The 12,505-nt window shown below is 46.8% G+C and overlaps 1 protein-coding gene across 1 annotated transcript; it reads left to right on the forward strand.

Annotated features, from left to right (window-relative positions):
- The first annotated feature begins 2,646 nt into the window (after positions 1-2,646).
- On the forward strand, positions 2,647-3,841 carry LOC142199987 (fucolectin-like). The gene is made up of 3 exons (XM_075269931.1): positions 2,647-2,722; positions 2,849-3,131; positions 3,639-3,841. Exons 1-3 carry the CDS (start codon positions 2,647-2,649, stop codon positions 3,814-3,816), a joined length of 537 nt encoding a protein of 178 aa, XP_075126032.1. The 3' UTR covers positions 3,817-3,841.
- The last annotated feature ends 8,664 nt before the right edge of the window (positions 3,842-12,505 follow it).

Genomic DNA, 12,505 nt, shown 5'->3' on the forward strand with positions numbered 1-12,505 from the left:
TATGTGGCCAGCCATTTGAACCTCTGGAAGAGGTCTCCCTCAAGTCGCTAACCGGCAAAATGGCGCTGCTATTGGCAGTCACACCTGCCAAACGCGTTAGTGAACTACAAGCTTTGTCCGCTGAGGAGCCATATACCACCTTTTTCTCTGACCATGTACAGCTTAGGTTCCTCCCTGGGTTTCGTCCCAAGGTGCCATCTGCTGTAAACAGGAACCAACTGATTTCCCTTCCAGGATTTTTTCCGTTCCCTTCTTCTGCTGAAGAAGAAAGATGGCACAAACTGGACGTGGTCAGATGCCTGCAGATCTACTTGCAGCGCACTCACCCCTTTAGGTGGACTGAAAACCTGTTGGTCAGCTACACGGGGAAAAACAAGGGCGCCAAAGACGCCAAAGCTACAATATCCCGGTGGGTTACCGAGACTATTAGAGTCGCCTATACCGCCCAAGGGCTGTCGGCTCCATCTTTCCTTCATGCCCATTCAACCAGGGCAGTGTCCACTTCACGGGCAGAAAGAAGTGCTTTGTCTGTGGACCAAATATATGCAGCTGCCTCTTGGGCATCTGAATCCACCTTCATTCGGCATTACCGCCTGAAGGACCAAGTGGCAGATTCCACTGCCTTTGCCCAGAACGTTTTAAGTTCGGTCATGGGTTTGTCCCACCCATCTTGGGGACCTGCTTGCTATATCCCCACATTGTGCCGCTGTTGAGGACGACAGGGAACGAGTGACTATGAAGATAATCTTGTTTCCCTTAGTCCTAACAGCGGCACAAGATTTCCCACCCTGGGAATCATATCTTATGTATAAAACTGTATATAAATGTAATGGAGGTACTTTTGTATTTACACGCAGAGGGGAGGTTCTTGTGCCCTCTTATAGGGCCTGCCACGCATTTGATTGGCTAATTAAATATCCGCCTGTCCTACCAGCACACAGGGGCAGAAATACCCCACATTGTGCCGCTGTTAGGACTAAGGGAAACAAGATTATCTTCATAATCACTCGTTGTGCCAAAATGGATTTATAAACCTTTTGGGATTGATGGGCAGCAAAAATTATCTTAGATCATTGCTGATGTCTTTCCTCCTTGGCATTGTATCAACAGTTCTGAAAACTCCAGACCAGCAAACTGCCAAAACTTCTGTTTTTATAGAGATAGTCACATGTACTGATGCTGAATTACTCAAGAGCATATGATTAGACAAACCTGGTCACACTCAGTTACACCTCTGAGCAGGATGAACCGCAAGCAGCGGACAAGTGAGGGTTATAGGGGCAGTCCTACAAATGCCATGTCCCATCTATACACAAGATATCCAGTGGGCAGGTGATAAATATCTGATCGCTGGTCCCCTATGGTCACTACAACAGAGGTCCTGAGCACCCCATTACTGATAGACCAGACCGCTCACCCCTGTACTGTGTATAGTCTGCGAGACTGAGGCAGGTGACTGAGCGCACGGCTTGGATGTGACTGTCCGCCCCATAGAATGGAGAACATGTGGCCGACACTCCATCCGGTACCTGACCATAGCGAGGAGACAGGGGGTCCGGGCCCCAAGTCACTGCTCATTTATCAGTTATCCTGAGAGAGACAACCTGGTTATTGATCTGCAGACAAGACAAACCAGTCCGTCAGGATCAACCAGTCCGGGAGGTTTTATGACTGGGAAAAAAATTTCGCTTAAGGGAGTAAATTGATTGAAAACACAAAGTGAGGGGAGGGGGAGACGGGGGAGGGGGAGACGGGGGGGGGGGGGGGGGGCTGGAGCGTAATAAGGTATATATAGACAGCACGGAGACCACTACACTCACCGAGACCGCAGGGAACTACCCATGTGAGTACACTCCAGATATGACTGCAGGGACTAGTCACTGACTACAGGGGGCAGACAATCTATTACTATCTGTTATCAGCCATGTCAGGAGAGGAGAGGCCGACTGTAGGACAGGGGAATACAATCTATTACTATCTGTTATCAGCCATGTCAGGAGAGGCCGACTGTAGGACAGGGGAATACAATCTATTACTATCTGTTATCAGCCATGTCAGGAGAGGAGAGGCCGACTGTAGGACAGGGGAATACAATCTATTACTATCTGTTATCAGCCATGTCAGGAGAGGAGAGGCCGACTGTAGGACAGGGGAATACAATCTATTACTATCTGTTATCAGCCATGTCAGGAGAGGAGAGGCCGACTGTAGGACAGGAGAATACAATCTATTACTATCTGTTATCAGCCATGTCAGGAGAGGAGAGGCCGACTGTAGGACAGGAGAATACAATCTATTACTATCTGTTATCAGCCATGTCAGGAGAGGCCGACTGTAGGAAAAGGGAATACAATCTATTACTATCTGTTATCAGCCATGTCAGGAGAGGAGAGGCCGACTGTAGGACAGGGGAATACAATCTATTACTATCTGTTATCAGCCATGTCAGGAGAGGAGAGGCCGACTGTAGGACAGGGGAATACAATCTATTGCTATCTGTTATCAGCCATGTCAGGAGAGGAGAGGCCGACTGTAGGACAGGAGAATACAATCTATTGCTATCTGTTATCAGCCATGTCAGGAGAGGAGTGCCTTATTTCTTACATTTAGTAATATTCGTTACCATCTTCTTCTTCTTCCTCCAGGATGAATCTTCTGTTGTCTCTGACTCTCCTGGGGTCTCTGGCCTTCGCTCGGGGGTGTAGTCCTCCTGGACCTGGAGGTGAGATCAGATCTACACACATGATGGGATTATAACATGGTCAGAGGGTCGAGATGTTCTGGGGCTTCTTCTATTCTACACTTGAGCTTTATGTAAAGTGAAATCTCTTCTGTTCTTCTTCCTTAGCTACAAATATAGCAAGAAATGGAGAAGCCTCTCAGGTATCCGACTATCAATATTACGTAATGGGATACGCCAAGAATGCCATAGATGGTCTCAAAGACACAGAATACCACAAGGGTTTCTGCTCTCATGCCGATGTGGCGAAAGATCCTTGGTGGAAGGTGAAGCTGGATAAGACCTACAAGATATCCAACATTGTCCTGACAAACAGGGGGGACTGTTGTATGGAGCGACTGATCGGAGCCGAGGTCCGAGTCGGTAATTCTCCCGATAACAACAACCCGGTGTAAGTACCATATACAATATACTTGTTTTACACACATGTAGACGGACAACAAAAATGTTCCATCTAGTCTTCCTGTATAATGTCTTAGCTTGTGTTCCTCCAGTCTCATCTTGTATTCTTCTATAGTGTCTCATCTTATGTCTTCCACAATCTTCCAACTGGTTTTCCTTCTTAATGTCACTGGTGAAGCTCTAAAACCTTCCATCTCATGTTCCTTCACAATGTCTGGTTTGATCTTCCCCACTTTCTCCGATGTTTCGTTCCTCCATAATGTCCCTGGGTTCTTGCACTGAGTTCTGCATTGTGTTACCAGTCCTGTGATGTGTCCTCCACAATGTCTGATGTTGTGTTTTTCAGAACGTCTTGTCTTGTGTTCTCCTACAAGGTCCCATTTGGCATTTCTCTACAATGTCCTGTCTTCCTGTTACATTGAAATTTTACCTAAAGTGATGAATATAGGAAACGAGTAGTCAGTGATCTCTGGATTTTTCTGGATTTCTCCTCCAGGTGCGGCAGGGTCACCGATGTTTCGTCTCTCACCTTGCCATTCTGCTGTAACGGGATGGAGGGTCAGTATGTCAGTGTGGTCATCCCAGGACGCTCCGAGTACCTGCATCTCTGCGAGGTCGAGGTTTATGGAGAGTGGGTCAATGAGGAGACCAAGGAGAATAAAGTCTGCTGGTAGCCGCCATCATGTCGTTATCAGCCATGGCCGGAACTTCACTGTCTGCAACTCTGTATTACATTTCTATTGTATAAACACTTGTCTGAGATTGGAAGGAAAATGTTCTCCAACCCGACCTGCACTCGTCATAAAGATCCTCAATAAATGTGTCACCTTGTATTTAGTATCTATGTTATATTGTATGAATGTGTGTGCCGTATACTAGAGGTGTGTATGTGTGTGTGTGTATGTCATATACTAGAGGTGTGTTATATACTATAGGTGAGTGTTATATACTATAAGTGTTATATACTATAGGTGTGTGTTATATCCTATAGGTGTGTGTTATATACTATAGGTGTGTGTTATATCCTATAGGTGTGTGTTATATCCTATAGGTGTGTGTTATATACTATAGGTGTGTGCCATATACTATAATACTATAGGTGTGTGCCATATACTGCAGGTGTGTGTTATATACTATAGGTGTGTGTTATATACTATAGGTGTGTGTTATATACTAGGTGTGTGCCATATACTATAGGTGTCTTATATACTAGGTGTGTGCCATATACTATAGGTGTCTTATATACTAGGTGTGTGCCATATACTATAGGTGTCTTATATACTAGGTGTGTGCCATATACTATAGGTGTGTTATATATTATAGGTGTGTGTTATATACTGCAGGTGTGTGACATTACCTACACACCCTCCTTACAATATGACGTTCTGCCATACATTACACCGATGACCCCATTCCTCATCCGGTGCAGATAATCTAGAGCTTCTCTCTATAGACTCTGGATCAGTAGTGACCGTCGGGTATAAAATCCACAACATGTTTATTCTCTGTTATTTTACATTGTGTCCAAAGGGCGTTGTCTGACACTGTATACGGGGAGAGAGCTGGTATCTCTGCTATATACACAAAAAAATGAAATATTAACAGAAATGCAAAAAGGCAAAGTCAAGTCTATCAGGAATGTCACCAGAATAACCCGGAGGACGAGTCCAGCCAGAAAGACTAACGTAGACAAAGCGCCAGGTCCAGATGGTGCACCGCCCCGAGCACCAGGAGAGCTCAGACATGGAATAGACAAACCTGATGTCTAAGATTGAAGAATTCTGTAATAGCGCAAAGCAGTAAGTGTGACCTCTGTGGTGCGGCAGGGCAGCGGTCTAAGGGAAGGTCCTCTGCTACTATATGTAACACCGGGGAGGAAGAGCAGAAGGTTCTCCATCTATCAGGGCACTACAAGGCTTGGGATGCTTAATAAACCTCATTAGCTGTCAGCCGAGGAGAATCCTGAATAAAGGTGGTCAAGACTCGGACAGGTTTCACAGCCTGGGGAAAGGAGAAGACACATCTCCTGAGGATACATCTCCTCCTGAAGACACATCGAGCCCCTGAGGACACAACTCCTCCTGAAGACACATCGAGCCCCTGAGGACACAACTCCCCCTGAGGAACATCACCCCTGAGGACACATCTTTCTTGGAAACAGTGGGAACCAGTTTGGTTAAACCTCGCATCATAGCAATAAGTCTTGTTGCAAAAGTCGTGCATGATGTTTAAGGGGTCTGCCCCTAGAGGGCAGCAGGCAGAGGTGGTGTTCTCCTATTTACAGCTTGGAAAACAGATTTGCATATTTTTCCCATAATCCCCCAGTGGAGTGAAAAAGGCTTGTAAGTCTCCATACGCCTGTGAAGGTCCATAAGGAGTCTTTTTATCCCCTGTCTAGTTAGTAGCTCAGACGAGCAGGGATTTATTTTTTTTTAATTTTGTGCCTGAATGTTTATTTTCCTATTTTTTTCTAAATAAACCAGTTTACAGCACATTTTGCTAATATTTTGTCCCTGTCTTGACTGTTTGAGTCCGCACCTCTGCTTCTACTGAGCTAACTTCCCCATATATATATATATATATATATATATATATATATATATACACAATTTTACAAGGCGAGTGCACAGTTTAGCACACCCTATAGCAGGGGTTGTCAAGGGTTAACTCCACTGACAATGACCAGACAGCAGACAAGTGAGTGGGTGAGCAGTTATCTACAGAGAATGGCCTCAGGGTAGCGCTGCGCCTGGTCAGGGAAGGAGCAATCCACTTAATAAGTCATTGCCCCCTGACCTGATGTAGGGTCTCTTCATATAACTCATTGGCCCACTCGGCTTTCTTGTTCCCTGTCTGGCCAGTCTCGGTGGAGTTAACCCTTGCTGACGTTACCTCTACCTGCTTCCTCCAGGGCCCTGTCTGTATACAGCGACAGCAGGTAAGTGATTTATTGGTACAGGTATTCTGTCTTATATAAGGTATATAGGGGAAGGCAGCAGTCCTGTGCAAGGAAAGAAACTGATCTTATATAACATGTATTATGCACAGGACTGCTGGAGCCTAGACCCCCCTTCTTTCCTTACATAGGACTGCTGTAGCCAGGAGCCTAGACCCTCTTATCTCCTTACATAGGACTGCTGCAGTCTGCACCTCTTCATTCCTCACACAGCACTACTGCATCCCCTTCATTCCTCACATGTAAGTCCTCGTGCCCCCGGCCACAATTGTGGGTCTGCATTTAAGAGCCTGGAATTCTGCAGCAGGTCCTCCACCTTTCTGCAAGGGCGGCTTAGCTCAGTCCATAGATCGGCTGGGTCAGTGAAGACCGTGGCTGACACCCGGGAAACAATCTGAGTATTAGCCGTGCCATGGTCACCGATTCACAGACTGTGCACAATCATATGCAAGAAGCCTGAGGGATAAAGCGGGTGCAGTAGTCTTATATAAGAGACGAGGGGGTGCGTTATAGGGGGAGCCCAGCATGGCTATATTGGCAGATAGTGTACTATATACACACAGATGTAGGGGGGTCTTACAGGGTGTTACCCCCGTATCCTGGTACTTTATACACATAGGATCAGGGGTCTTACAGGGTGTTACCCCCATATTCTGGTACTTTATACACACAGGATCAGGGGGATCTTACAGGGTGTTACCCCCATATTCTGGTGCTTGATACACACAGGTGTAGGGGGGTCTTACAGGGTGTTACCCCCATATTCTGGTGATTGATACACACAGATGTAGGGGGGTCTTACAGGGTGTTACCCCCATATTCTGGTACTTTATACACACAGATGTAGGGGGGTCTTACAGGGTGTTACCCCCATATTCTGGTGCTTGATACACACAGATGTAGGGGGGTCTTACAGGGTGTTACCCCCATATTCTGGTGCTTGATACACACAGGTGTAGGGGGGTCTTACAGGGTGTTACCCCCATATTCTGGTGATTGATACACACAGATGTAGGGGGGTCTTACAGGGTGTTACCCCCATATTCTGGTGCTTGATACACACAGGTGTAGGGGGGTCTTACAGGGTGTTACCCCCATATTCTGGTGCTTGATACACACAGGTGTAGGGGGGTCTTACAGGGTGTTACCCCCATATTCTGGTGATTGATACACACAGATGTAGGGGGGTCTTACAGGGTGTTACCCCCATATTCTGGTACTTTATACACACAGATGTAGGGGGGTCTTACAGGGTGTTACCCCCATATTCTGGGGCTTGATACACACAGATGTAGGGGGGTCTTACAGGGTGTTACCCCCATATTCTGGTACTTTATACACACAGATGTAGGGGGGTCTTACAGGGTGTTACCCCCATATTCTGGTGCTTGATACACACAGGTGTAGGGGGGTCTTACAGGGTGTTACCCCCATATTCTGGTGCTTGATACACACAGGTGTAGGGGGGTCTTACAGGGTGTTACCCCCATATTCTGGTACTTTATACACACAGGATCAGGGGGGTCTTACAGGGTGTTACCCCCATATTCTGGTACTTTATACACACAGGATCAGGGGGGTCTTACAGGGTGTTACCCCCATATTCTGGTACTTTATACACACAGATGTAGGGGGGTCTTACAGGGTGTTACCCCCATATTCTGGTACTTTATACACACAGATGTAGGGGGGTCTTACAGGGTGTTACCCCCATATTCTGGTGCTTTATACACACATATGTAGGGGGGTCTTACAGGGTGTTACCCCCATATTCTGGTACTTTATACACACATATGTAGGGGGGTCTTACAGGGTGTTACCCCCATATTCTGGTACTTTATACACACAGATGTAGGGGGGTCTTACAGGGTGTTACCCCCATATTCTGGTACTTTATACACACAGATGTAGGGGGGTCTTACAGGGTGTTACCCCCATATTCTGGTACTTTATACACACAGGATCAGGGGGGTCTTACAGGGTGTTACCCCCATATTCTGGTACTTTATACACACAGATGTAGGGGGTCTTACAGGGTGTTACCCCCATATTCTGGTGCTTTATACACACAGATGTAGGGGGTCTTACAGGGTGTTACCCCCATATTCTGGTACTTTATACACACAGGATCAGGGGGGTCTTACAGGGTGTTACCCCCATATTCTGGTACTTTATACACACAGATGTAGGGGGGTCTTACAGGGTGTTACCCCCATATTCTGGTACTTTATACACACAGATGTAGGGGGGTCTTACAGGGTGTTACCCCCGTATCCTGGTACTTTATACACACAGGATCAGGGGGGTCTTACAGGGTGTTACCCCCATATTCTGGTACTTGATACACACAGATGTAGGGGGGTCTTACAGGGTGTTACCCCCATATTCTGGTACTTTATACACACAGGATCAGGGGGGTCTTACAGGGTGTTACCCCCATATTCTGGTACTTTATACACACAGATGTAGGGGGGTCTTACAGGGTGTTACCCCCATATTCTGGTGCTTTATACACACAGATGTAGGGGGGTCTTACAGGGTGTTACCCCCATATTCTGGTACTTTATACACACAGATGTAGGGGGGTCTTACAGGGTGTTACCCCCATATTCTGGTACTTTATACACACAGATGTAGGGGGGTCTTACAGGGTGTTACCCCCATATTCTGGTACTTTATACACACAGATGTAGGGGGGTCTTACAGGGTGTTACCCCCATATTCTGGTACTTTATACACACAGGATCAGGGGGGTCTTACAGGGTGTTACCCCCATATTCTGGTGCTTGATACACACAGGATCAGGGGGGTCTTACAGGGTGTTACCCCCATATTCTGGTACTTTATACACACAGATGTAGGGGGGTCTTACAGGGTGTTACCCCCATATTCTGGTACTTTATACACACAGATGTAGGGGGGTCTTACAGGGTGTTACCCCCATATTCTGGTACTTTATACACACAGATGTAGGGGGGTCTTACAGGGTGTTACCCCCATATTCTGGTAATTTATACACACAGATGTAGGGGGGTCTTACAGGGTGTTACCCCCATATTCTGGTACTTTATACACACATATGTAGGGGGGTCTTACAGGGTGTTACCCCCATATTCTGGTACTTTATACACACAGGATCAGGGGAGTCTTACAGGTTGTTACCCCCATATTCTGGTGCTTTATACACACAGATGTAGGGGGGTCTTACAGGGTGTTACCCCCATATTCTGGTACTTTATACACACAGGATCAGGGGGGTCTTACAGGTTGTTACCCCCATATTCTGATGCTTGATACACACAGGATCAGGGGGGTCTTACAGGGTGTTACCCCCATATTCTGGTGCTTGATACACACAGATGTAGGGGGGTCTTACAGGGTGTTACCCCCATATTCTGGTGATTGATACACACAGATGTAGGGGAGTCTTACAGGGTGTTACCCCCATATTCTGGTGCTTTATACACACAGGATCAGGGGGGTCTTACAGGGTGTTACCCCCATATTCTGGTGCTTTATACACACAGGTGTAGGGGGGTCTTACAGGGTGTTACCCCCATATTCTGGTGCTTTATACACACAGATGTAGGGGGGGTCTTACAGGGTGTTACCCCCATATTCTGGTGCTTGATACACACAGATGTAGGGGGGTCTTACAGGGTGTTACCCCCATATTCTGGTGCTTGATACACACAGATGTAGGGGGTCTTACAGGGTGTTACCCCCATATTCTGGTGCTTTATACACACAGATGTAGGGGGGTCTTACAGGGTGTTACCCCCATATTCTGGTACTTTATACACACAGGATCAGGGGGGTCTTACAGGTTGTTACCCCCATATTCTGATGCTTGATACACACAGATGTAGGGGGGTCTTACAGGGTGTTACCCCCATATTCTGGTGATTGATACACACAGATGTAGGGGAGTCTTACAGGGTGTTACCCCCATATTCTGGTGCTTTATACACACAGATGTAGGGGGGGTCTTACAGGGTGTTACCCCCATATTCTGGTGCTTGATACACACAGATGTAGGGGGGTCTTACAGGGTGTTACCCCCATATTCTGGTGCTTGATACACACAGATGTAGGGGGTCTTACAGGGTGTTACCCCCATATTCTGGTGCTTTATACACACAGATGTAGGGGGGTCTTACAGGGTGTTACCCCCATATTCTGATACTTTATACACACAGATGTAGGGGGGTCTTACAGGGTGTTACCCCCATATTCTGATACTTTATACACACAGATGTAGGGGGGTCTTACAGGGTGTTACCCCCATATTCTGATACTTTATACACACAGATGTAGGGGGGTCTTACAGGGTGTTACCCCCATATTCTGGTGCTTGATACACACAGATGTAGGGGGGTCTTACAGGGTGTTACCCCCATATTCTGGTACTTTATACACACAGGATCAGGGGGGTCTTACAGGGTGTTACCCCCATATTCTGGTACTTTATACACACAGATGTAGGGGGGGTCTTACAGGGTGTTACCCCCATATTCTGGTGCTTGATACACACAGATGTAGGGGGGGTCTTACAGGGTGTTACCCCCATATTCTGGTGATTGATACACACAGATGTAGGGGGGTCTTACAGGGTGTTACCCCCATATTCTGGGGCTTGATACACACAGATGTAGGGGGGTCTTACAGGGTGTTACCCCCATATTCTGGTGCTTTATACACACATATGTAGGGGGGTCTTACAGGGTGTTACCCCCATATTCTGGTGATTGATACACACAGATGTAGGGGGGTCTTACAGGGTGTTACCCCCATATTCTGGTGCTTGATACACACAGATGTAGGGGGTCTTACAGGGTGTTACCCCCATATTCTGATACTTTATACACACAGATGTAGGGGGGTCTTACAGGGTGTTACCCCCATATTCTGATACTTTATACACACAGATGTAGGGGGGTCTTACAGGGTGTTACCCCCATATTCTGGTTCTTGATACACACAGATGTAGGGGGGTCTTACAGGGTGTTACCCCCATATTCTGGTACTTTATACACACAGATGTAGGGGGGTCTTACAGGGTGTTACCCCCATATTCTGGTGATTGATACACACAGGATCAGGGGGGTCTTACAGGGTGTTACCCCCATATTCTGGTGATTGATACACACAGAAGTAGGGGGGTCTTACAGGGTGTTACCCCCATATTCTGGTACTTTATACACACAGGATCAGGGGGGTCTTACAGGGTGTTACCCCCATATTCTGGTGCTTTATACACACATATGTAGGGGGGTCTTACAGGGTGTTACCCCCATATTCTGGTGATTGATACACACAGATGTAGGGGGGTCTTACAGGGTGTTACCCCCATATTCTGGTACTTTATACACACAGGATCAGGGGGGTCTTACAGGGTGTTACCCCCATATTCTGGTACTTTATACACACAGATGTAGGGGGGTCTTACAGGGTGTTACCCCCATATTCTGGTAATTTATACACACAGATGTAGGGGGGTCTTACAGGGTGTTACCCCCATATTCTGGTACTTTATACACACAGATGTAGGGGGGTCTTACAGGGTGTTACCCCCATATTCTGGTACTTTATACACACAGATGTAGGGGGGTCTTACAGGGTGTTACCCCCATATTCTGGTACTTTATACACACAGATGTAGGGGGGTCTTACAGGGTGTTACCCCCATATTCTGGTACTTTATACACACAGATGTAGGGGGGTCTTACAGGGTGTTACCCCCATATTCTGGTACTTTATACACACAGATGTAGGGGGGTCTTACAGGGTGTTACCCCCATATTCTGGTACTTTATACACACAGGATCAGGGGGGTCTTACAGGGTGTTACCCCCATATTCTGGTACTTTATACACACAGATGTAGGGGGGTCTTACAGGGTGTTACCCCCATATTCTGGTACTTTATACACACAGGATCAGGGGGGTCTTACAGGGTGTTACCCCCATATTCTGATACTTTATACACACAGATGTAGGGGGGTCTTACAGGGTGTTACCCCCATATTCTGGTACTTTATACACACAGGATCAGGGGAGTCTTACAGGGTGTTACCCCCATATTCTGGTACTTTATACACACAGGATCAGGGGGGTCTTACAGGGTGTTACCCCCATATTCTGGTACTTTATACACACAGATGTAGGGGGGTCTTACAGGGTGTTACCCCCATATTCTGGTACTTTATACACACAGATGTAGGGGGGTCTTACAGGGTGTTACCCCCATATTCTGGTACTTTATACACACAGGATCAGGGGGGTCTTACAGGGTGTTACCCCCATATTCTGGTACTTTATACACACAGGATCAGGGGGGTCTTACAGGGTGTTACCCCCATATTCTGGTACTTTATACACACAGATGTAGGGGGGTCTTACAGGGTG

Source organism: Leptodactylus fuscus, chromosome 4 (genome assembly GCF_031893055.1).
Source record: "Leptodactylus fuscus isolate aLepFus1 chromosome 4, aLepFus1.hap2, whole genome shotgun sequence".
In the NCBI taxonomy this organism is placed as follows: Eukaryota; Metazoa; Chordata; class Amphibia; order Anura; family Leptodactylidae; genus Leptodactylus; species Leptodactylus fuscus.